At 43.9% G+C, this 27,231-nt stretch overlaps 1 protein-coding gene across 1 annotated transcript in view; it reads left to right on the forward strand.

Annotated features, from left to right (window-relative positions):
- Positions 1-9,433: 9,433 nt before the first annotated feature.
- Positions 9,434-27,231, forward strand: part of KCNQ1 (potassium voltage-gated channel subfamily Q member 1) — a 456,225-nt gene continuing 438,427 nt past the window's right edge. The window contains exon 1 of the mRNA XM_058157948.1: positions 9,434-9,833. Coding sequence (XP_058013931.1) covers positions 9,460-9,833 — 374 coding nt within the window. The 5' untranslated portion in view covers positions 9,434-9,459. The remainder of the gene's footprint in view (positions 9,834-27,231) is intronic.

Consider the following 27,231-nt stretch of genomic DNA (forward strand, 5'->3'; position numbering starts at 1 on the left):
CTATTCTATTCTATTCTATTCTATTCTATTCTATTCTATTCTATTCTATTCTATTCTATTCTATTCTATTCTATTCTATTCTATTCTATTCTATTCTATTCTATTCTATTCTATTCTATTCTATTCTATTCTATTCTATTCTATTCTATTCTATTCTATTCTATTCTATTCTATTCTATTCTATTCTATTCTATTCTATTCTATTCTATTCTATTCTATTCTATTCTATTCTATTCTATTCTATTCTATTCTATTCTATTCTATTCTATTCTATTCTATTCTATTCTATTCTATTCTATTCTATTCTATTCTATTCTATTCTATTCTATTCTATTCTATTCTATTCTATTCTATTCTATTCTATTCTATTCTATTCTATTCTATTCTATTCTATTCTATTCTATTCTATTCTATTCTATTCTATTCTATTCTATTCTATTCTATTCTATTCTATTCTATTCTATTCTATTCTATTCTATTCTATTCTATTCTATTCTATTCTATTCTATTCTATTCTATTCTATTCTATTCTATTCTATTCTATTCTATTCTATTCTATTCTATTCTATTCTATTCTATTCTATTCTATTCTATTCTATTCTATTCTATTCTATTCTATTCTATTCTATTCTATTCTATTCTATTCTATTCTATTCTATTCTATTTTCAATAATACTGTTGACATACACATATCGATTGGTGTAGCACTGTGACAATATGGTCTTCTACCAAAACTGCCGGCTTTTCCACTGCCGGCTTTTCCATTGCCGGCTTTTCCACTGCCTTCCCTGCAGGGAGGGGCTCTGAGGACGTTTTACCCCACTTATGCCGTATCTGGGATTTACGGCCTATTACATCTGACCGGCCTTCCTCAGAGGTGCCTGGCCCGGTTTCTGGGAAAGGCCCTGGATCTGAGGAGTGGCCAGGCCTTTGGAATGTGGGGTTTGCCTGGGGCTTGCCTGGAGGTTTTTTATCTCTGAACCATCTTAACGAAGGGAATTGGCGTGGTGACTATGGGAGGTGTCCCGGCCTTTTGAGGCCCGTTTCTCCCACTATTATTTGTGCACTGTCATCTGCACCTCTATAACTGTCTGGTTCGGTTCTGCAACCCAACAAGAAAGACACAGACTTCAGAAGATAATTAGAACTGCAGAAAAAATAATTGCTACCAACCTGCCTTCCATTGAGGACCTGTATACTGCACGAATCAAGAAGAGGGCCATGAAAATATTTATAGATCCCTCACATCCAGGACATAAACTGTTTCAACTTCTACCCTCAAAACGATGCAATAGAGCACTGCACACCAGAACAACTAGACACAAGAAGAGTTTTTTCCTGAAGGCCATCACTCTGCTAAACAAATAATTCCCTCAACACTGTCAAACTATTTACTAAATCTGCATTACTATTAATCTTCTCATCGTTCCCATCACCCATCTCCTTCCACTTATGACTGTATGACTGTAACTTTGTTGCTTATATCCTTATGATTTATATTGATATTGTTTCCTGATTGCTTATTTGTACCCTATGACTATCATTAAGTGTTGTACCTTATGATTCTTGATGAATGTATCTTTTCTTTTATGTACACTGAGAGCATATGCACCAAGACAAATTCCTTGTGTGTCCAATCCCACTTGGCCAATAAATTCTATTCTATTCTATTTTCAATAATACTGTTGACATACACATATTGATTGGTGTAGCATAGCACTGTGACAATATGGTCTTCTACCAAAACTACCTGAATTCTTCTTTTCAATATTACCCGGGATTAGTGAGCCATCATCCACTGTAGAACTTTGCTTTTAAAAGGATGGGAGATGAGATTAAGATAAAGGTTCCCCTTGCACATATGTGCTAGTCGTTCCTGACTCTAGGGGGCGGTGCTCATCTCCGTTTCAAAGCCAAAGAGCCAGCACTGTCTGAAGACGTCTCCATGGTCCTGTGGCCAGTATGACTAAATGCCAAAGGTGCACGGAACACTGTTACCTTCCCACCAAAAGTCCCTATTTTTTCTACTTGCATTTTTTATGTGCTTTCGAACTGCTAAGTTGGCAGAAGCTGGGACAAGTAATGGGAGCTCATCCCCACTAGGGATTTGAACCCCTGAACTGCCGACCTTTCGATTGACAAGCTCAGCGTCTTAGCTACTGAGCCACCGCATCCCCGAGATGAGATTATATTTGTACAAATTCATGGGTTATAAGATAGGTATCTTTTTGTAGAAAACTTCTCAATTTACCTCAACTTACTGCCATAACTGGGACCAGAATTTCCATTGATGAACAAGGTGGTGGTTAAGTGAATCATGCCCAATTTAAAACCTTTTTGTCATGGTTGTTTTAAGTGAATCATTGCAATTGCTAAGTGAGACATGCAGTTGTTAAGTGACTCTTTTTACCCTCATTGACTTTGCTTGGTCAGAAGCAAGTTGAGAAGGTTGTAAATGCTGACCGCAAGACATGCAATCAATGTAAATACATAGCGGTTGTAAAGAGCCCGAATTTTGATCACATTATTGTGGGGATGCTGTGCTGATCATAAGTGTGAGGATCAGCTATAAGTCACTTTTTCAGTGCTGCGGTAACTTCAACCGGTCGGTTCTGCAGTGACATTCATGTTTTAGGGGTAGACTATCAACATTTTTTTTCCCTGGCAAGCTTCAACAACTATGAGAAACAAAATTCCATAGGGAAAATACTGCTCTTTATCCATATAACTCCAACCCCACTGAGTTTGTAGGCTCTGCGCATGCGCAAGATGGCGGCTCGCTAGGTGAACGGAGCCGCCGACGGGATGATCGACGTGGGATGGCATCACCCAGACGGCTAGCCGAGCCGCCTGTACCCCCCGGCCCGCTTTGTCAGCTTCTCGGCAGCCGTGGGAGAGGTCTGCGGGCCTTTTCGGTGACACGGCTGCCGAGAGCGAGGCCGGGTGAGGGAGAGCGGCGAACGGCGGCCATTTCCTGGGTGCGTGGTGCGGGGCGAGGCCGCAGCCGCGGATCGTAGGCCTGTTAGCCCATCATGGCCTGTGGACTGTGCTTGCTGAGCGCTGGCTACTTTGGGTACGTTTTCTCCCCCCAGCCTGGTTATTTTGGGACGAAGGGGGTTATGAGTTTACCGGCTTTTCCACTTTTTCACTTTTCCACTTTTCCACTGCCGGCTTTTCCATTGCCGGCTTTTCCACTGCCTTCCCTGCAGGGAGGGGCTCTGAGGACGTTTTACCCCACTTATGCCGTATCTGGGATTTACGGCCTATTACATCTGACCGGCCTTCCTCAGAGGTGCCTGGCCCGGTTTCTGGGAAAGGCCCTGGATCTGAGGAGTGGCCAGGCCTTTGGAATGTGGGGCTTGCCTGGAGGATTTCTATCTTTGAACCATCTTAACGAAGGGAACCATCTTAACGAAGGGAACCATCTTAACGAAGGGAATTGGCGTGGTGACTATGGGAGGTGTCCCGGCCTTTTGAGGCCCGTTTCTCCCACTATTAGTTGTGCACTGTCATCTGCACTTATCTGGCCTTTTGGGACCTTTGGCCAGGATTGCTCTTTGGAATTATGGTGGAAGAGACTTGGAGACCGATTTGAGATCTACCGGTGGATATACCCAGGAACAGCTGTAGACAGTGCCGAGGGTGGTAGAAGATCTACCCACCCACCTCGTTTTCCCCCATGGATTTTTGGACTGGGCTATTTTTCCATCTTTCCATCTTTAGCCTATTTACCATCATTATCAGCCACCATCGGATGATGGGTATCCGTGTGAAGTACTATGGACTAATATTCTGCCATCCTGGACAATGATCATCTCCCGGCGACTGTTATCCCCTAGCGAAGTAGTATTATTTTCACGATTCGCCTATGTTATTCGGTACAGGAACTCTTGCGCCTGCGAGGTGCCCCTGCCTCGCAGGAATGGCCCGTTTTATTACCAAGGGCCGGCCTCAATGACGGACCTTGGGATCAACAGAGGTGGCATGCGAAGAGGAAGAGCCTTTGGGGTTTTTTAGATAGGGCATTTTTAAGGGGTGGGAGGGGTAGGGCGGGTGTTGGGGGAAACCCGCCGGGTGGGGTATCAGTTCCTGCGCATGCTCGTGGCGGTGAGCTAATAGGTCCGAAGGTTATGGGGAGTTCAGGTTCCATTGGTGGAGGGTGGCGCTATTTGCACGGTTTGGGGAGGGGCAGATTTGGCGGAAGCGGGGCTCGGATCGTGTTAAGGGGCGCGCCGATATTTGCAGGCGATCGCGCCCGAGCCCCCAGACTTCTCCTGCCTCGGATAGTCAAGACCTCAGAGCCTGGGCCTCGGCTGATGTTATGTAATGCACGGTCCGTGGCCAATAAGGCCCCTAATTTACGACCTTATTCAGGGGGTGCCATGGACTTTATAGGCATTACGGAAACCTGGTTGGGCGCAGAAGGGGCGTGCCCTGGTGCAGATGTGCCCACCAGGTTTCCGCATTTCATCAGCCGAGAGCCCAGGGTAGGGGTGGGGTGGCGGTTGTGATTAGAGAGAGTCTGGAGCCGAGGGAGACCACTGTACCTCAGATTGTCGGGTGAATCCTCCTTGTGAAGTGGGGCCATAGATGTCAGATGGGCTTGCTGGTCGCACCTGGCTCCTTGCTACGTGACAGCTGCCCTGCCCGAGCTCCTGGAGGTGCTTGCTGGGTGGTAGTTGAAACCCCAGACTTTTAGTCATGGGGACTTTAACTTGCCTTCTTCCGCTCGCCATCGACAGCAGCTCGGGAGTTCACGGCTTCCATGACGGCCTTGGACCTGACGCAAGTAGTTGATGGCCCTACCCACACTGGGGTGGTACACTGATTTGATTTTTGTCTCTGGTCAGTGGTTGAGAGATCTGGACTTAAAGGAAATAGTCATCGAACCTTTGTCATGGTCAGATCACTCTCCTTCGCCTAGACTTTGTGACCGCCCCCCAACACCGCAGGGAGACGGAGCCGATGCGTTGGTTCCGCCCCAGGCGCCTGATGGACCCGGAGAGGTTCCGGACGGAGCTTGGGCCATTCCCTGAGGGTCTGGCTCACGGCACGTCTGAGGAACTTGTTGTGGCCTGGGAACGGGCCGCGGGGCCTTAGATCGTGTCGTGCCTTTGCGGCCTCTGACCCGCGCAGGTCCCAACCGCCCCTGGTTCTCCGAGGAGCTGAGGGGATGAAGCGCCGGAGAAGACGCCTAGAGAGTTCCTGGAGGTCTAGCCGCTCAGAGGCTGATCGACACTAGTGAAGTCCTATACAAGGACTTACCTAGTGGCATTGAGGGAAGCGAGGCGTTGCTACGCCTCCTCCTCATTGCGCCGGCAGATAACCGCCCAGCCGCCCTGTTCCGGGTGACCTGCCCTCTTCACCAGGGGGAGCGGGATGACCCGCTGCAGGGACGTGCTGAGGAGTTTAACGGTTATCTATACGATAAAATCGTTCAGCTTCGGGACGGGTTGGACCAAGATTGCGGTGACTCAGGTGAGGCGTCCGAGGGTGGTCTTGGTGACATTGTCTGGGATGAGTTTGACCCTGTGGCTCCCGAGGACATGGACAGGTTGTTGGGTAGACTGAATGCCACCACGTGTTTACTGGACCCGTGCCTCCTGGCTGGTGCTGGCCACCAGGAGGTGACACGAGGCTGGCTCCAGGCGATTACGATCGCTTCTTTGGTGGAGGGTGTCTTCCGGCCGCCTTGAAAGAGGCGGTGGTGAGACCCTCCTTAAGAAGCCTTCCTGACCCGCTGTTTTAGGTAATTATCGCCCAGTCTCCAACCCGCTCGCGAAGGTTGTAGAGAGTATGGTGGCATATCAGTTTCTGCACCTGGATGAAACCGTCTATCTAGACCTGCTCCAGTCCGGTTTCCGGCCCGGTTACAGCACAGAGACGGCTTTGGTCGCTTGGTGGATGATCTCTGAGGGCCAGGGATAGGGGTTGTTCCTCTGCCCTGGTCCTATTAGACCTCTCAGCGGCTTTCGATACCATCGACCATGGTATCCTGCTGCGCCGGCTGGAGGGATTGGGAGTGGAGGCACCGCTTATCGGTGGTTCTCCTCCTATCTCTCCGACCGGTCGCAGTCGGTGTTGACAGGGGCAGAGGTCACCCCGAGGCGCCTCACTTGTGGGTGCCGCAGGGTCGATCCTCTCGCCTTCTGTTTAACATCTACATGAAGCCGCTGGGTGAGATCATCAGTGGTTTCGTGAGGTATCAGCTGTATGCGGATGACACCCAGCTGTACCTTTCCACGCGGACCACCCCAACGGCTATCAAGTGCTGTCCCGGTGTCTGGAGGCTGTACGGGTCTGGATGGGGAGAAACAGGCTCAAGCTCAATCCTCCAAGACAGAGTGGCTGTGGATGCCGCATCCCGCACAGTCAGCTAACCGCTGCTGACCATCGGTGGCGAGTCATTGGCCCCGGCGGAGGGGTGCGCAACTTAGGCGCCCTCCTGGATGAACGGCTGTCTTTGGAAGATCATTTGACGGCCGCTCCAGGAGAGCGTTTTACCAGGTTCGCCTGGTGCGCCAGTTGCGCCTTTCTGGACCGGGATGCCCTGTGCACAGTCACCCACGCACTCGTGACGTCTCGTCTGGATTACTGCAATGCTCTCTACATGGGGCTCCCCTTGAAGGGCATCCGGAGGCTGCAGTTAGTCCAGAATGCGGCTGCGCGGGTGATAGAGGGAGCCCCTCGTGGCTCCGTGATAACACCCATCCTGCGCAGACTGCACTGGCTACCTGTGGCCTTCCGGTGCGCTTCAAGGTTTTGGTGACCACCTTTAAAGCGCCCATGGCATAGGGCCGGGTTATCTACGGGACCGCCTACTGCTACCGAATACCTCTCACCGACCTGCGCCTCACAGAGAGGGACTCCTCAGGGTGCCGCCAGCGAGGCAATGTCGCCTGGCGACGCCCAGGAAGGGCCTTCTCTGGGGCCCCCACCCTCTGGAATGAACTGCCCCCAGGACTTCGTCAGCTTCCGGACCTTCGGACCTTCCGCCGCGAGCTTAAAACATATCTATTTAACTGCGCAGGACTGAGTTAGATTTTAGTTTGTGGGTTTTATCTTGGGTTTTAATTTTTATATTTTTAATTAAGGCTTTTGAATAAGTTTTTTAATTGTTTTTAGAATTGTATTTATTGCTTTTAAATGCCTGTAAACCGCCCTGAGTCCTTTGGGAGATAGGGCGGTATATAAATATAAACAATAAATAAAAAATAAAATAAATTCTATTATTGATAGCACTTAACACAGTCCGAAGAGGAGTGATTTATCCTACAGTGGGATGCCGACTGAGCCCGACAACCAATGAAAAGATCCAAAATGAGTTGCTTTTGTGACGCAGGTTCAGCTGAATTCTGAAAGCTTAAGATGCCTACTGCAACTGTGCAAATACAATAACTATGGAGAAATGTGTCCAGAATGTGGGTCTGTGATTTTGTTTAACAAACTATGTGAACCCAGCTTTTGTAGTTTGCTAAATATAACTCAGAGCTTCGTACATTGTGTAAATCCAGCCAATACTAGCTTACTCAACAAACCATGGCTAAGCAAATACAGCTTAATACAACGTGAGAACCCATTTGTTATCTCACTGGTGCTCACTCATGGTCTTGCATGGTCTTTTTCCTGGTATGCCATCCATTTTTATTCTCTTCTTTCTGCTGTAAGTCCATGGCTTGTAAAAACAAATGCTTGCAAATGCTTCAGCTTTCTATGGCTCAAGATTATGCAGTAATGTTTAGCTTCCTCTATCTTACTTGTCTAGCTACAGCTACAGCTATCTGATGCTTGTAATACATTTGCTGATAGCCAGGGGCTTACATAAACTGCAACCCGTTAGGAACAGGTATCCATTTCAATTTAGAAGAGTGCAATGTTTTGTGTGAGAATTTAACTGTTTTAGAGCTGCAGCACCTCTGTATTTCTCTATTTTCTTGGGATCCGTGCATTTCTAATACATGTCTTTTGCTTGAAGTCAGGCTAGTTCCTATTTAGCTTGAAAGCATTGCTTCAGCTTGCTTCTCTTACAGGGGTTGAAACTCTCTGGGCACCCAAACAAACCTATTCAATGTGGGACTGAGTAGTGGTTGCGTAAAATAGTGGGACAATGGACAAGTTTGACGACAGTACAGCTGGGGGGGAAAAATCATACAGTTGACTAATTTACTCTTTGGTGTGGTTTAAGAAAGAAACAATACTGCTGCCAAGATTTACCATACTTTTTACTGTACTTTACAGAGTTCAAAGTGCTTCATGAACATTATCTTAGCAATCACCATTGCAGTTAAAGAAGTGGTGGTCATTCTACTACTTAGGTTGCAGGTATCCTGTAAATAACAGCATTGCAAAGATGATCTGCAAAGAAGATATAATTTCTACATGGAAATAAATACATTCAATTCAAAGTAATTATTTTGTGGTTGTGGGCTTCCTGTTTCACAAGTCGCTGCCTTACCCTCTGTCTTGCAGTAATGCTCAGAATAACTGTGCAGAGCCTGTGCTTTGAATGGACTTCAGTTATTAAAGGAGGACGGGAAACACTGTCACAGCATCATGCGGCATATATCTTCATTATGCATGTATCTTCCATTATAACTTCTGCATACACTACATTATGAGAAGTCCTGTCTTATGAGCACCCCTAGAAAATCCTCAAGCACCAATCTGAAGTCATTCTTTCCCATTCTGGCTTAATGTTGTCCCTTTGAGTGGTCCTAAAACAAGAGTTAACCAAGCAACCTCCATAACTGGAATAATTCTAATGAACTGTAGAAAAAAAAATCTCCTTTGTGGATAGACCCATAAGTTGAGTTTGACTTGCAGTGACTTCATGAATATGTTCATATATGTGTGTTTGTGATGGGGGAGGGGCGGGAGCAGCTCATTAGAAGTTGTTTGCAAGGCTTTCTTCTGATACGCTTAACTTCCCTAATCACCAGAGAGTTGCTGGTGATTTCTCCATCCAAATCTTTGACCCAGTTTTGCTTTCTTGAGGTCAGCCAAGGTCGACTGTCATCTGCTGTGGCCCTCCGGCGGGGTAGCCTTGGTGGGCAAATTGCCCCCGACTGGCCACTTAAGGCGGTACTTAAGGAGGGGATGAGATGCAACTCATTTCCATGTGGACGGCACAGAGCTATGAGGCGTATACTCGCAGGTCGTCCTAATCAAGAGGGGAACCGAACGCGTTGGATTCCTGAGGCCCGACTCCTCGGGCGGCTGCCGGCTGCGAACCGAAGAATTGGGACCTTTCCCGAGGAGCCTCCCCTTTTGTGGGCAGGGCCAAGGAGAAACTCTCCGCCGGGCACGGAGCGGGCGAGCCAGTGTTGAGAGCCAGCGCGCGTTTGTTGAGACTCTCCAGCTGCGCCTGCCTTCGCCCGCCGGGGGAGCGCAGCGTTTTCGCTCGCCCTCCCCCCTCGCTCACCCCCGGTTGGCTTCCCCGCGGCTTTCCAGGACGGGACCATGTCGTCTTCTTCTTCCTCCTCCAAGGCGTGGAGCTTGGGGCGCCTGTCTCTTTCCTCCAGGAAAGGCAGCCTGAAGCCCTCCGCTCTGGAGCTGGCCGAGAACGCCCCCAACGCCCACTACGCGCCGTTTGCCGTCTCCTCGCCCGCAGGAGCCCAGGGCGCGAAAGAGCCGCCGGTTAGCGGCGAAGTCGCCGAGGCGGCCACGGTGGTGATGAGCGCCGATTTCCCGCGCCCGCCGATCAGCTTGGACCCGCGCGTCTCCATCTACAGCGTCCGCAGACCTCTGCTCAGCCGCAGCAACATCCAAGGCCGGGTTTACAACTTCTTGGAGAGACCCACCGGCTGGAAGTGCTTCGTCTATCACTTCACCGTGTGAGTCGAGCAACTTGTGGGCTCTCTGCTCGCGCCGGCCGGTCCCGCCGTCGCCGCCCCCTTCCTGCTCAGGGTGGCTGCTGCTGACCTCTAACGTCCCCCCCGCCCCCCGCTTTCTCTTCCCCGGCGGCCGGGTAAACCCCCGGAGTCGAGGGGAGGAAACGGAGGGGGAAGGCCAGCACTTCGCTCCTGGCTCAGGAAAGGCGTGAAGGCGCTGGGAGGGTGGGCTGGAGAGAGAGAGCATAAGAGCGCCCAGCTTCCCTCTCCGCTCTCCAGGAGTTGGAGATTGTGGGATGCCTGAGGTTCCGTCGTAAGTGCGGCGGCTCGCGTGTAGCCGGCGAGCTCTTCCTCCCGCGATTGACGTAGCCCCGTGTCTGCAAGTGCTGACTCGGAAAGGAGTCTCCCCCCACTCTTTCTCCTCCCCCCACCCTCCGAGATTAATGGGACGGAACTAAACCGGCAGCCTGTTGCAGCGTTGGCCTCGCTCCCCCACCTTCGTTTCCTAACTGCACTCAGGCTGCCCAAGAATTCATCCTTCAAAAGCAGTGTGTAAAAATACCCGCTTGTGTGTTTTCCTTGCAAGTCAGTCCACTGGAGTTCAGCTCCTGCCTAGGCCATTTGGAAACAGGGTTTTTAAAGGGTGAACTTGTGCCCTGACTTCTCTCGCAGCTAAGTTGTAAAGCACCGGAGTTAAGTGTTCGTAGGCAACTGAGGGCTATACCGAGGGCACTTTCGGGACTCCCGTTGCACAAATTCTGCAAATCCTATTTGTAGATCTGCTCTCGTGCAAAGGACGGGAAAGCACCGGGCAGATAGAGACTCTTGTTTTGTTCCAGTCATTCATAATCCATTTAGCGAAGCAAAAGTACAAGGTGCTAAAAAGCTATACTTGCTCTTGCACCAGAGCCAATCCTTTGTTGCCCGTGGGAAGGAACTTTTAAGTCATCTGCCAGAATCGGTCAATTCATTATTTGAGGCCTTGAACTACACAGTGCGCATATACTTCAGTTTTAAAAAGCAATAAGGAAAAACTGGTTTATGAGCTCAGTGGGTTAGAGGGATGGAATGGTAACAAACTAGGTATAATCCCTTCCTCCATCCTTTTTCTGCTCTAGATTAGCCTACCTGCAGCACACATGTATTTCCTATTCTATAGTGTTCCCCCTCATATTTAAAGAAGAGAAACTTGTGGTTTTTTTTTTAAACTTACAGAACGAATAGTGCCTAATGCCTATTTTTCACTCACTTCTGTCTACCCTGGATTTCTCCGGATTTCCTTTGTAAAATTGCTAAACTTGTATTTCCCTTTTCAAATGTGCATGAGGAATGCCTGAAGTAGGAATCTGGAATGCACTGGAATAAAAAGGGGTATTGCACCAGTAGAGCAAATGGGTCAGGAAAATGGTAGTTCAGAATGGGCAACAGATGGCAAGAATTATCAAAAGAAAACCATTGGAACTTTGTGAGTGTGCGCGCTTGCATGCAGTCATTAAGGTCACACAACACACTTTTAGTTTACTGGCTTACTAATGCAGGCATAGACCGTAGTTTGCATTTGTGACTTGTTTAGTATGCCAGTAGAAACCTACAATGGTTCATAAGCAATAAACAAATGAAACAAACTGTGTTATGAATTAAAATGGTGTAGCCCAACAGATTGTCAACTTAAAACACTCTCATGAATAGCAGATGGTCTGATCCTATAAGGTCTGATCCTATTGCTGAACATAACGTATTTAAATGATCACATCCATCTGTTATCTTTTAATTTAACCCAATCGAGGCAAGTTGGATGAAGGCAAAACTGTGGTAATTAACCAACCTTTGAAGTAGCTTCTCTGTATTGTGACTGAAATCTATGTTCAGAACTTTGGTTATCTAAACTATTCCCCCTTCTCCCAAAATACAAACGTTGAATTGATTGAGTGAATATGATCTGCCAAATAAAGAAGGGGGAAGTAGTATTCTGTTATATCTGTCTTTTAAAACAGAAGGGACTTTATTAACCAATTTCCTGCTACCAGTAATAATTTGTACTTTGCCTCTTATCTGATTATTTATCAGGTAGGATTAGAGGTAGTGAGCACATGTAGTCTCTTCCGAACACTGAAAGTTCTTTTTGTTTCATATGCAGATTATATGTGTGCCAAGAATTGGGAGCATAACTATATCCTGAAACACAGCAGGGCATTAGCTGCCTTTGACAGTCTGCTTAGGAGAAACACAAGTGATTTGTTTCTTCATGTTGGTACATTTAAAATAGCAGATGTTATAAACCTTACAAAGCCATTTTGAGCCATGGCCTTAACAAGAAATATCAACAGTAGCAAAATAAAATGTACAGCCTTTGTATGTAGGATTGTTATATTTGTCTAATAATCCAAGTCATTTATCAAGATGGGATGTTGGGTGTAACACAAGAATATAGTGTATATCTGAGAAAGTAGGTTCAGATATTACGAGCGGATATAGTTTTTTAACATAGAGGAAGCTATTAAGCAGCAGAACACCACTTGAATCTATTTTGCAACAATGCCTCTGGGCCCTACATATTCCACAGGCATGCTTAGACAATAAAGCAGTACAGGTAGTCCTTGACTTACAACCAAAATTGAGCCCAAAATTTAAGTTTTTTTAAGTGAGAATTTGTTAAATGAGTTTTGCCCCACTTTACGACATTTCTTGTCACAGTTGTTAAGTGGATCACTGAAGTTGATAAGTTAGCAACCCGGTTGTAAGCGGATCTGGTTTCCCCATTGACTTTGCTTGTCAGAAGGTTGCAACAAGTGATCACGTGACCCCGGTCATAGCTATAAATCGGTTGCCAAGTCTCTGAATGTTGATTGCATGATCATGCTGCAAAGGTTATAACTGTGAAAAACGGTCATAAGTCACTTTCTCATTGCTACTGTAACTTTGAATGGTCACTAAGTGAGCTGTTGTAAATTGAGGACTATATGTAGATGGTTGCCAATGGACAGATAAAAGCATCTCAAAGGGATGATTATGTGGAGCAACCTCATTGATTCGCTAGCTAGTCTACTTCAGCATCTGTGTCCATCCAGTTATAGATGCCTGTCAAATGTCCAGCTCTTTGACAGCTATTTCAACCAAAAATAATTCTTCTAACCATGTTTTTCCCAGTGTTCTTTAACAAGATTTATTAAACTGAAAGTGAAAGGGTATATGGGTATTAGTGATTGAAGTATTTCCCATTTAGAACAAACTTACTCCCAAATTGATTAGACCTTCATTTGTTTCAAAGCCTGATAGAAACTTTGTTAGTTTCTTTCTAATGGCTTTCCAGTAATTGGCAAAGAGGTGGTTCTTTTCACTGATAATAAGATGAGCTTCCAAAGCAAGTAGCTATTTACAGAACTGTCTTCTAAATTCTTATCAATCTGGTTACATCATTACATCAACATTGCAGTGCTCCTACCAGACCCAAATATTGTTTCCGTGGCCTTACTAAATAGAGATGCTGAGCATGAGTCTGGTAGCAACTTTGAAGACTTGTATTTACTGAATTAATACAATCGTTATTGGGATCCTATACAACACTAAAAAGAGTTCCATAACTAAGCTAATTTGAGTGGTCTCTCCTGACTAAAAAGCAACACTACAAAAGAACTGATTAAATATGTAAGAAATATTAGTTCACAAAACCAAGTTCTGTAGAAGATTTTATAGCTGTATTTTCATTTCTGCTTTTGTATAAACAGTGTGGCTTTGTTTCTCTGTATTGGCACTGTTATTCAAGTCTATATGATTTTATATATATATATGTATATACACACACACACACACCAATACACATACACACACACCCCACTACTAGACCAAACCTATATATATATAGGTTTGGTCTAGTACTTAAGGCACCAGGCTAAAAACCAAACCTTGATTTCTAGTGCAAGCTTAGCTATGAAAGGTGACTTTGTGCCAGTCAACCACTTTCAGCCCAACTGACCTCACAGGGTTGTTGTGGGGGAAATAGGAGGGAGTATTTGGTATGTTTGTATCTTGAGTTATTTATAAAATAATAAAGGCAGGATGGATGGATGGATGATAGATAGATAGATAGATAGATAGATAGATAGATAGATAGATAGAACCTCAAATTTATGTACATCCTCAAGTACTGAAGATAAATATATACCAAACTGGTTCTTGATCCTAAATATTGTAGTATGGAGTATTGCTGTTTAGGATTCTAGCTACTACAGTCTATAGGCTGTGATCCCAATTGGAATTTTTGATTTGCCATGAGTCATTTATTTGATGATTTATAACAATAAGCCAATTCAATTTGATTTTATTCAATCAATTTGATGAAATGGGCCTTTGAGTGCAAAAGCCCTTTCAGACTGTCAAACTGATTTGAATCCATTCAACTATTTAATCTGAATTGTTGATCCGGTTTATAAAGTCAGGTCAATTTAGTGATTATGTTAAATTGCCTTCCCGTTATATGTCCAAAATGAATTTTTGCACAGCCTATACCTGGTACTTTCCCCACTGCCCCGTAAACCATCTCTTTAGTTAGCAACTGTGTGTAAGCAGGTTTCATTCTCATTATGTTTTTCCCCCCTGTTCTTCTCTCCTACCTTAGGATTTTCTTTGCTAAAGGATTTTATGGAGGTTCTGTTGTTTTTCTCTTGATATTTCTGGAATGCTTGCCTTTTAATATAATCTTATAAATGGACTCACCACCGCCTTGAAGGAGGAGGTGGTGAGGCCCCTCCTCAAGAAGCCTTCCCTGGATCCAGCTGTTTTATCAAATTACCGTCCTGTCTCCAACCTTCGTTTTTTGGCGAAGGTTGTTGAGAGTGTGGTGGCATGACAGCTTCCTCAGTACCTGGAGGAAACTGTCTATTTAGACCCGTTCCAGTCTGGCTTCCGAGCTGGGTACAGCATGGAGACGGCTTTGATCGCATTGGTGGATGATCTCTGGAGGGCTCGGGATAGGGGCTGCTCCTCTATCCTGGTCCTATTAGACCTCTCAGCGGCTTTCGATACCATCGACCATGGTATCCTGCTGCGACGATTGGAGAGATTGGGAGTGGGGGGCACCGTTTTTCGGTGGTTCTCCTCCTATCTCTCTGACCGATCACAGACGGTGTTGGCAGGGGGGCAGAAGTCGACCGCGAGGCGCCTCACGTGTGGGGTACCTCAGTGGTCGGTTCTCTCGCCTCTCCTGTTCAACATCTATATAAAGCCGCTGGGGGAGATCATCTGTGGTTTTGGGGTGCAATATCATCAGTACGCTGATGACACGCAGCTGTACATTTCCACCCTGACCATCCCAATGAGGCCGTCGAAGTGATGTCCCGGTGTTTGGAAGCCGTACAGGTCTGGATGGGGAGGAACGGGCTCAGATTCAATCCCTCCAAGACTGAGTGGCTGTGGATACCAGCGTCCCGGTACAGTCAGCTGGTTCCATCGCTGACTGTTGGAGCCGAATCATTGGCCCCTATGGAGAGGGTCCGCAACTTGGGTGTTCTCCTGGATGCTCGGCTGTCGTTTGAGGAACATATGATGGCCGTCGCCAGGGGAGCCTTTTATCAGGTACGCCTGATCCGCCTGTTGCGCCCCTTCATAGACCGGGATTCTTTGTGCTTGGTCACTCATGCCCTCGTCACTTCCCGCCTGGACTACTGTAATGCTCTCTACATGGGGCTCCCCTTGAAGAGCACCCGTAGGCTCCAACTGGTCCAGAATGCGGCTGCACAATTGATAGAGGGAGCCACTCGTGGCTCCCACATAACACCTCTCCTGCGCAGGCTGCACTGGTTGCCGGTGGTCTTCCGGGTGCAATTCAAGGTGTTGGTAACCACCTTTAAAGCGCTCCATGGCTTAGGACCGGGCTATTTATGAGACCGCCTGCTGCCACCGATATCCTCCCATCGAGACCCACAGGGAGGGTCTCCTCAGGGTGCCGTCAGCCAAACAATGCCGGCTGGTGACCCGCAGGGGGAGAGCCTTCTTTGTGGGCACCTACCCTCTGGAACGAGCTTCCTCCGGGGTTACGATCACTTCCTGACCTCTGGACCTTCCGACGCGAGCTCAAGACTCTTTTGTTTCACCGCGCAGGGCTGGCATAATGTGTTAATGGTTTTTAGTCAGGTTTTATTATTATTTTAATTAATTTTAATGTTAGCTAAAATTGAATTAGATTTTTATAGCGTCTTTTAACTTTATTTATTAATATTGTTTTACGTTGGCTGTAAACCGTCCTGAATCCTTTGGGAAAAGGGCAGTATAGAAATTTAATTATTTAATTAATTAAATAAATAAATAAATAAATAAATAAAATATTACAAATAGTACTCACAGCCTGAGCACGGGAAAAAGATGTAATTGATGCTTTGCTATATAAATCTACTTAATACTCTAAAGGAAAATCCTATCCTATATAGAGCTGAGACTTCCATAAATTCTGGATGCAAAAGTTTCTGTTTCTATGAATTGATATCACATTATTATAAGATGGCTGGTGAGAGAGAGAGAGAGAGAGAGAGAGAGAGAGAGATAAAAATTTCAGAAGGGGAATGATCGATAACTATTTTGTTATTTCCTGATTTGAAAGATTGGGGCACACATTAACAAGACAGTGAGAATGTGTTTATTTTTATCTATTGTTACATTTGTTTCTCTCTATAATCTCAAAAGGTTTTGGGTGATTTACAAAGTATAGAACAGAATAAGAATTAACACAGCTGGATTAAATTTAGAAACATATATGACAGGGCCCTGCAAATAACTTGGTGGCAAGCCATGAAGGATTATTGGATATATCAGACCAGGAAATCAGCTCTAGAGGAAGGCTAATAATACTTTTATTGAGGCTGGCTATAATAACAAAATTTTGCAAGTCTGATTCACTCCAGTGAAACCTGCCTGAGGCACTTCCGAATGTTATCTCTTTGTGACATAAATATGCTTTAGATCCTTTTGCCTAGGCAATAGTTCTTGCATATTTCCATCAAGGTCATCTATCTTTATAGGTCAAGACCAGCACTTTAATTGTACCTGGAAACTCATTGATAACCATTTCAGGGTCTGCAGCACAGATGTGACGTTTTCCTACTGGGAAAGTTTAATGTAAACTGGCCAATTCACTTTAAACCAACTTCAGCTGCTGGGTGGTCTTTAAGGGGAACATCATGTACACCATGTTGTAGTATTCTAGACTGGTGATAACAAGAGCATGAGTTACTATAGTGAAGAACCCAAAGGGGAAGGAGTTTGACAGGTCTGAACAGAGAATTGTACTTTTTAAATCCACTGTTAATGGGAAAAAATGCTGGACATAAAAAAACGGACTCTACATGGGGCTGTCCTTGAAGACCACCCAGAAGCTACAATTTGTCCTCCATGTGGCAGCACACACAATGATACATCCTCTAGGTCAGAGGTCTCCAAAGCTGGCTGAGGAACTCTGGGAGTTGAAGTCCACAAGTCTTAAAGGGACCAAGATTGGAAACCCCTGCTCTATGTTTACCTATGTAACACCTCTGTTGTGTGAGCTGCACTAGTTTCCAGTTTCCTTCCAGGTGTAATTAGAGAATAGAATAGAATAGAATTTTATTGGCCAAGTGTGATTGGACACACAAGGAATTTGTCTTAGTGCATATGCTCTCAGTGTACATAGAAGAAAAGATACGTTCATCAAGGTACAACATTTACAACACAATTGATGATCAATATATCAATATAAATCATAAGGATTGCCAGCAACAAAAGGTGTTGGCTATTACTTGTAAAGTCCTTTCTGCATAGGGCACTTATACTGCACTGCTTTTCCCTAAGGACATTGATCCATCCTACCAGATTATATAGGGTGGGCATGCTTTTCTTAAAGCATTTCCACCTTAAGAGAGCTAGGGAGTGTGCCTTTTCCATGGCAGCTCCTGCCCTGTCCAACACTCTTCCTTCTGAAATCCAGCAGGCCTCTGCTTGCCAATTCATTTAATTCATTTTAGTTTGCTCTCTGTTAAAAGTTATCCCGAAGTGTCATACTGACTACACTTATTAAAGTATTTTAAAAGATAAAAGATAAAATAAGATGTTACCCTGTTTTAAAAGATAAAATGAAATAAGACTCGGTTCTATCATAGAAGCTGAAAAGTCTCTACTTCAGTGGTTGTCTCATCAATGAAATAGTTAGATGTCCTTAAACAAATCCATTAATAGTATCATCTATAATATGGAAGCATTATTAACAGGGCAGCATGAAGGTTTATATAATATAAAATACTTGAGTTCCAAAGACAAGTTGGTGTGATTGTTATTGATATTTCCAACCCGCTAACTTTTATCAAAAATTTGTAAGATAATATTAATACAAATAATGATACGTAATTTATTCATATTTATAAATATATACAAAACTTAGGTCTAGTTGTATTTGTTATGACTCACTCTCCAACACTTAAGAACTCAAAGGCACCTAAGTGCTGTTTAGTTACACTGGTTTCAGTAATCCTTAAGCACTTTACACTTAATGCGGTTATTTCTATTACCTTGTTTCCCCCAAAATAAGACATTCCCTGATAAGCCCAATTGGGCTTTTGAGCACAAGGCAATAAGGCCAAGCGCTTATTTCAGGGTTCAAAAAAATATAAGACAGGGTCTTATTTTAGGGAAAATGTAGAAGTAAGTATGGAGGAAATGTTTGGGATCCATAATCATCTACTGGTTCCAGCGAATTTTATAATGAAGCCTCTCAATGATTTCAATTTGGCTTAGTTATATTCATTGTGCGCAGGAAGTAAATAGCTCAAAATTTTGAGAAAGTTGAAGCATATCCACACTTTTCTCACTCTTGTGCCGTCCAGATACATTGGATTACAGCTGTTCTCTGCATGTGTCTTGTAAAATATATAAAATTATAGGATTGTTTTCTATCTTGTTTTGCAATCACATTTATCTTTTGAACAACCCTGTAAAGCAAATTACATTGTGGGCAACTGTAGTGGAACTTTGCCAAATGAATATCAATCTCTTTTCTCTAATTCAGTCTGGAATTCAACCCAAACGATCACATATAATAGAGAAGACAATGTTTTAAAAAACCGTGTCTCGTATTTCACACCGCCTGTACTGAATGCTGAAGTAAAGGCAAACTCTGTATGTTTATTTTGCTAAGTGCGCCAACCACTTTTTGTCGAGAACAGATTTGATGGTGGTGTGTTATAAAAAGATAAGTTCTGCATAATAGCAACAATGCCGTGTGGCATAGTGAAGCATGTGTAATACTGTTTCAACATTTTTTATATAAATATGATTAAAAAAAAAAAAAAACATAATGATAGGAAAGTTCAGCTGTTAAACTAGCAGTTTACAAAGGTGTTCATGAAAAATTCACAGGCTGAAATGCTAAAAGAAAAAGCTAATGAGAACCCTTCACCTATTTCATTTGTTTGTGTTCAGGAAATAAGATCAAGTCAGGGCACACTGAATGTATCTTCTCTTAATTAGGTCGAATATGATTCACTGGCTGATTGCAAGGTTGACGAGAGACTGTCATTAAATCATTCCACTACACAGAAGATTATTTGCCTGGTTTGGTATAATTCCAAACAGGTTATTTGGCATTTTAAGGAACCAATCATGTGTTCTCATTTCTTTGCAAGCAGGATCAGGGTCAGTATAATTATGTGAATACCAAACATGTACATTCTCAGGTATAAGTCAAGCGGTAACTAAATGTCAGAAATACCTGGTTTCTGAGCAATACTGGAGGCACCGTTCTATTATTCTAGCAACTGCTGCTTGAATAAATAAACATATAGCTTTTATACAGGCAAGAGGAACACTTGCAATTAACCTTGCATCAAAAATAGGAAACGATGAATACTGTATGAATTCTGGAAAGCAAATTGTTACACTTATTACAATAAGTCACTTTTTTCAGTGCCATTGTAATTTTGAACAGTCACTAAACGAGTGCTTGTAAATTGAGGACTACCTATATGCAATCTTGGCCCAATGGATTTTTTTAATGTAATATATAAACCTTGGAGCTGCGTAGACATTACTTAACTCTAAGTTAAGTGAAGTCTGTTCAGAATTGGCATCTTTTAATTTTCCTCATTTCTCTAGTCCTAGCTCCAGTATTGCTGAAAAGCTCTTTCAAGATTGAATGATTTGGAGACATTGTCACATTTGTCAAATAAAGATACACCCATGTGTAGATGGAAATGCTCTCAATGAAATATATCCAACTATAGGAAATAATAACTAGTTTAATTTGCAATATTGAATACTTTGCAAAGACAAAGAAGTGGTTGATTTATTGTGTAATTTTGAACAGTCACTAAACAAGTGCTTGTAAATTGAGGACTACCTATATGCAATCTTGGCCCAATGGATTTTTTTAATGTAATATATAAACCTTGGAGCTGCGTAGACATTACTTAACTCTAAGTTAAGTGAAGTCTGTTCAGAATTGGCATCTTTTAATTTTCCTCATTTCTCTAGTCCTAGCTCCAGTATTGCTGAAAAGCTCTTTCAAGATTGAATGATTTGGAGACATTGTCATATTTGTCAAATAAAGATACACCCATGTGTAGATGGAAATGCTCTCAATGGAATATATCCAACTATAGGAAATAATAACTAGTTTAATTTGCAATATTGAATACTTTGCAAAGACAAAGAAGTGGTTGATTTATTGTGTAATTTTAAAAAGTTGGTATATAATAGGACAAGATTCAAAATTTAAAATATTGAAGTTTGACAGATCATACTTGAATTTTAATGAGTTCTTAGAATTTTAAATGTTTTAAAGTTTTCATTAAGTGTATAATAAGTTTTTAATTTTATTTTAATTGTGTAATTTAAAAAAGTTGGTATATAATAGGACAAGATTCAAAATTTAAAATATTGAAGTTTGACAGATCATACTTGAATTGAGAAAGTTACACTTAATTTTGCCGAAAGATAGATTAAAATGTAGTTGGATTGTGGCTACAGCATGGCTAAAACCCATGGTTTTTTTGCACACTTAATTCATGTACAAGATTATCATGTTTGAGGAAGAAGGACTATTCAATTTCCTTAGTGATGAGTTAAATTTTCAATAGCTTGATTTCACTTTGCTTGACTTCACCGATGTAATCAGCAGTTATAATATTAGGTCATAAAACCATAATGCCTATATCGTCAATCAGATTTGTCTCAGTCTCAGGTAGCTTCTGTGCATTCTTGCTTCATTCAGTCTCCAAATGTGTTTTAAAAAGCTTCCTGAATGTTAGAAGTTAGAGCATAATTCTTATATTTGGTGGGATGGCTTTCAACAGAAGGGGAATGCCTAAAGAAAATACCCATCTCTGATACCTGTCTTGTTGTACCTGATGAGAAGGGGTGGGGTGAAATCTCAATATATTGTCTGTAAGCAAGCTTGGGCAAGCTGATTTTGTTTGTAAGAGAGTAAGGGAGATGACCTTGACAGAAATATGTAACAACTGTTAGCTAGGCAAAAGGGACAGTTTTTAAAGTCTAGAACACTGAGTTTAGATTTTGAAGTGGCTCAGATAGACACCTCCTTAATTCACTAGGATATAAAAAGGATGGGGATGTATGGTACAGTCGGACATGCACAATTATGTTGTTATAGCCAATCTCAATAAAAATAGGAATCTCAATAAAAACTTCCAGTGGAGTTGATTTCTTAGTCTTGTCTACCTAGTGAGGCTGACAGGCTATTAGGAAGTTGTGTATGTATGCAGATTGTTTAAGAAAAGCAGGAGAGTTATAAAAGGGAAAAATTAAATGAAGTCATAAATCACCCCTTGAGATGTGGCTCGATGCTATTATGGATGTATCTTGACAAATGTATCTTTTCTTTTATGTACTTCAAGGGCGTATGCACCAAGACAAATTCCTTGTGCGTCCAATCAAGAATTCAATGGATGGCCAATTGGTAGACCCTTGAATTCATCTAATAAATGAAGAAGAAACCTGGCCAAATTTCTTGCTGTGCATCTCTCCTTGTAATCCTTGGAGATAGTAAAAAATAATCCAAAGTGTATACAGGTAGTTTTCGATTTACAACAGTTCATTTAGTGACTGCTCAAAGTTACAACGACACTGAAAAAAGTGACTTACAACCGCTTTTCACACTTTGCAGCATCCCCATGGTCATGTGATCAAAATTCTGACTCTTGGCAACTGGTTCATATTTATGACGGTTGCAGTGTCCCAGGGTCACATGTTTTTCTTTTGCGACCTTCTGACAAGCAAAGTCAATGGGGGAGCCAGATTCACTTAACAGTTCAACTAATTTAACAACTGCTGTGATTTACTAAGCAACTGTGGCAAGAAAGGTTGTAACATGGGAAAAACTCATTTAACAGATGTCTCATTTAACAATGAAAATTTGAGGTTCAGTTGTGGTCGTAAATCAAGGACTATCAATACTGCTTCCAAGCCAGAAAGAGGTTGTACAATCTTATCCTAAAGAGATTTCTTATTCCTATCTTGAACTCTTCCAAGCTTTGGGGTACCATTTACTAAGCCAAAATATGTGTACCATTTACTAAGCTAAAATATGCTAGTTTGATTTTGTCTTAGCAGATGATGCAAACCCCAAAAGTCATAATTTATTCTCAAATTATGGTTAATCAAAGCGTAGCTCACTGTCATATGCCATCCAGCTCATGTGGAGGGTTTGCTTATTTTCCGTAAAAGTCAGGATGTTGCAAGAAAAGACTTACATGGAAAGTAATGTTGAATTAATTGTATGCATGTAAGAAATCATGAATTGTTCAACAAGATACATGGCATATGCATTTACTCCATGGGAGTACTTTTCATTCCTTTTCTATTTCATGCATGTGTCTTTCACATTTTTCCATATTCAGTATATTTCTATATATTTATTCCCCCCAATTATAGCTTTTATTTATTTTTTACAGATTTTGTATAAATAATTAAAACCATTGGGAAAGTTAGAAAGTATTTCCTCTGAAAGAATAATAGCCTCTAATTGAGATTCTATTTAGCTAAAGCCTAGAGGAACATGTATCTTTCTGTTTCTTTTTAAATGCTTTAAAAATCTTCGAAACGTTTTGAAAACAGGATTTCTTTTATAGGAGAATGTTAAAGAAGTAGGCACTTGAGATTACAATTCATGAAAAATAGTGGGAATTTACTGACTTCAAAGGGGTAGGATTGCCATCTCAAACCCAGAAAAAGTTCAAAATTAAATTCTGATGATGGGAAATGGAAATGTGTGAAGATGGGTCACTGAACTGTAAAAGTGAGATAATAAGTCTCATATGTTTTCCTTGTGACCCTTTCTCAGTGTAGAAAGGAAGACCATCTAGAATAATCGGTAAGATTTTCAGTTCTGTGTGTGTCCTATTTTCAGATTTTATTTTTACTGTTATATGATTGTGTTAATTGCATAGTCACTTGTTTTCTTGTTGCCAGCTTGGTTAATTAGTTTTCTTTGACCAAATGTGTCATTTCATTTAGCACCAACACCACTTGCAAGTATTTTTAGTTCACTTTTTCTCCTCCTGCATAGCCTGACATGTGAGTTGCATACTCGCCAGGTTATTATGCTATCGTAAAATGAAATATGGACACTTCAAATGGAACAAATGTATAAAAGACAAGTGGATCGTGAAACTGCAAATAAATACAAACCTTTGCCCCTTTCCCTTTCCCCTATTTTATATAAATAAAATCTCTTGGGGTTTTTGTTAACAAAATTGAAGTTATAACTGAAATATGCCTCACTCATTTTAGAATATTTTCATACTTTTCCCTCATGTGCTCTATCTTAAATGCCAGCAAGTGTACAAAGTTTCAGGAACTAGTCTTCCTCCTAGCCGATCCTTGTAACTATGGATATCAAAAAATGCAACTTCAGTGTTTTCAACATATGAATTGGCTTTTTCTTTCCCTATTATCCTTAAAGTTACAACTAGCTTTAGACAATAATATCACAGGCATATTTCAGTGTCACCAATTTAATACATAATTTTCATTTCTTTGTTTCTGTATTGTGGGTTTGTTTTTTCCAAACGAATGGGTCTGCAATATGTTTAATAGAATGTTGCATTTATGGAACACAATGTATTTCCACATGACTTTGAGCCAGTTTGAATTCGACTCTTCCTGATTGCATGATATTAACTTTGCATTAATTTTGTTTTTCCCTTCCCCTCAGTTTATTTAAAAGCATAGCAAGGTTGGCAGTTTTGCTGCATCGCCTTGCACAGAAATTTTGGGAGTGGTGTATGTCTCACTAGGAGGATTTCCCATCTTGTCCTTACCCTGTGCTCAGTTGAGTCTTCTTTTATTTTTTTTCTCCTGTAGACGCTCAGTGTCCATTTTCAGCAGCTAAAGTATACAGTGTCTTCCTCATTCCATCCTTTGCAATGATTTTTGGTCATTGTTTTTCCATGTTCGATGTTTGGTTTTGGGCATTTTGCCTGAAAAGCTGAATGGGAGGATGGACTTCACTTTCATCATATAGTTATTGCTCCCGCGTAAAATTGGAAGTGTCTTGGCGAAGTTTCGACGAAGTCTCATTTGTCATCTTCAGGCTTCAGCTTCGTGCTTCTGGGAGCAATGTGTGATCGCAGCTGTTTCTTCCTTTTAACTGCTAAAGGGGGTTTGAACTGATTGGGTGGGAGCTTGGCTGTGCTCTGATTGGATGGGGTTTTTTTGTGCTCTGATTGGCTGGGGGTGTGTCCTGTTTGGGTGGGGGCTTGGTTGTGCTCAGATTAGTCTGAGTTGCAGGGGGATTTGAGCTGGTGAGCTACATTGCTGTTGTTTGGCTTCGTGTTCGTGGTTGTGCTACATCTTCATAGTGGGTGTCAGTCTGCTGCATGTATGGATTGGAGTGGTTTGAAATGGCTAATTATTTATTTTATTTTATTATTTATTTTATTTTTATACCGCCCTTCTCCCGAAGGACTCAGGGCGGTGTACAGGCAGAATAAAACAAGCAATACAAAATACAATTAAAATGCAATTTAAAAAACTTATTAAATTAGCCTGAGAATTAAAAAAATTACCTTACACTAAAAACCCCATTTAAAATTAATAAAAATTTACCATTTAAAATTCAATTCAAGCCAGCCTGCGAATAAAAAGGTGTGTCTTCAGTTCGCGGAAAGTCCGAAGGTCAGGTATTTGGCGTAAGCCTGGGGAAGCTCGTTCCAGAGTGTGGGACCTCCCACAGAGAAGGCCCTTCCCCTGGGGGCCGCCAGCCGACATTGTTTGGCGTACGGCACCCTGAGAAGTCCCTCTGTGAGAGCGTACGGGTCGGTGGGAGGCATGTGGTACCAGCAGGCGGTCCGGTAAGTACCCAGGCCCTAAGCCATGGAGCGCTTTAAAGATCGTAACCAACACCTTAAAGTGCACCCGAAGGCCACAGGTAGCCAGTGCAGTCTGCGAGGAGCGGTGTTACATGGGAGCTACGCGAGCTCCTCTATCACCCGCGCAGCTGCATTCTGGACTAACTGAAGCCTCCGAGTGCACTTCAGGGGAGCCCCATGTAGAGAGCATTACAATAATCCAAGCGAGAGGTAACGAGCGCATGAGTGACTGTGCACAAGGCATCCCGATCAAGGAAGGGGCGCAACTGCCGAACCAGGCGAACCTGGTGGAAGGCCCTCCTGGAGACGGCCGTCAAATGATCTTCAAACGACAGCCGATCATCCAGGAGGACACCCAAGTTGCGCACCCTGTCCTTTGGGGCCAATAACTCGCCTCCAACAGTCAACTGCGGCTGCAGTTGACTGAATCGAGATGCCGGCATCCACAGCCACTCCGTCTTGGAGGGATTAAGCTTGAGCCTGTTTCTCCCCATCCAGACCCGTACGGCTTCCAAACACCGGGACAGCACTTCAACAACTTCATTGGGGTGGCCCGGGGTGGAAAAGTACAGCTGGGTGTCATCAGCGTACTGTTGATATCTCACCCCGAAGCCACTGATGATCTCACCCAACGGCTTCATGTAGATGTTGAACAGCAGGGCGGAGTGAATCGCCCCCTGCGGGACCCCACAAGTGAGGCACCTCGCGGCCGACCTCTGCCCCCCTGTCAACACCGTCTGCGACCGGTCGGAGAGATAGGAGGAGAACCACCGATACACGGTGCCTCCCACTCCCAATCCCCCCAACCGGCGCAGCAAGATACCATGGTCGATGGTATCAAAAGCCGCTGAGAGGTCTAATAGGACCAGGGCAGAGGAGTACCCCCTGTCCCTGGCCCGCCAGAGATCATCCACCAATGCGACCAAAGCTGTCTCCGTGCTGTATCCGGGTCGAAACCCGGACTGGAACGGGTCTAGATAGACGGCTTCATCCAGGTATTGGGGTAGCTGTCGCGCCACAGCACTCTCTACAACCTTCGCAACGGCGAAGGTTGAGACTGGACGATAATTTCCCAAAATAGCTGGGTCCAGGGAGGGCTTCTTGAGGAGGGGTCTCACCACCGCCTCTTTCAAGGCGGCAGGAAAACCCTTCCAGCAAAGAAGCGTTGATAATCCTCTGGAGCCAGCCTCGTGTCACCTCCTGAGTGGCCAGTACCAGCCAGGAAGGACACGGGTCCAGTAAACATGTCGTGGCGTGAAGCCTCCCCAACAACCTGTCCACGTCCTCGGGAGCCACAGGGTCAAACTCATCCCAAACCGGCTCAACAAGACGTGTCTCCTCTCCCTCGCTTGGACTATCCCAATTTCGGTCCAGACCGTCCCGGAGCTGAGCGATTTTATCGTATAGATAACCACTAAACTCCTCGGCTCGTCCCTGCAACAGGTCATCCCGTACCTCCTGATGAAGGAGAGAGCGGGTCACCCGAAACAGGGCAGCCGGGCGGTTATCTGCCGACGCAATGAGGGTGGAGGCGTGCCTCGCCTCCCTCATTGCCACTAGGTAGGTCCTAGAATAGGACCTAACTAGTGTCCGATCAGCCTCGGAACGACTGGACCTCCAAGTGCTCTCTAGGTGTCTTCTCCGGCGTTTCATCTCCCTCAGCCCCTCGGAGAACCAAGGGGCCGGGCGAGATCTGCGCCGGGTCAGAGGCCGCAAAGGCGCGACACGGTCCAAGGCCCCAGCCGCAGCCTGTTCCCAGGCCACGACTAGTTCCTCAGTCGTGCCGTGGGCCAGATCCTCAGGAAATGGCCCAAGCTCTGTGAGGAACCTCTCAGGGTCCATCAGGCGCCTGGGACGGAACCAACGTATAGGTTCCGTCTCCCTGCGATGGTGAGTGGCGGTTCGGAAGTCTAGGCGAAGGAGAAAATGATCGGACCATGACATTGGTTCTGTTACTAAATCATCTAATTCCAGATCATTTAACCACTGTCCAGAGATAAAAATCAAGTCCAGCGTGCCACCCCCCGTGTGCGTAGGGCCATCATTTACTCGAATCA

The sequence above is a fragment of the Ahaetulla prasina genome, chromosome 1 (genome assembly GCF_028640845.1).
Source record: "Ahaetulla prasina isolate Xishuangbanna chromosome 1, ASM2864084v1, whole genome shotgun sequence".
Lineage (NCBI taxonomy): Eukaryota > Metazoa > Chordata > Lepidosauria > Squamata > Colubridae > Ahaetulla > Ahaetulla prasina.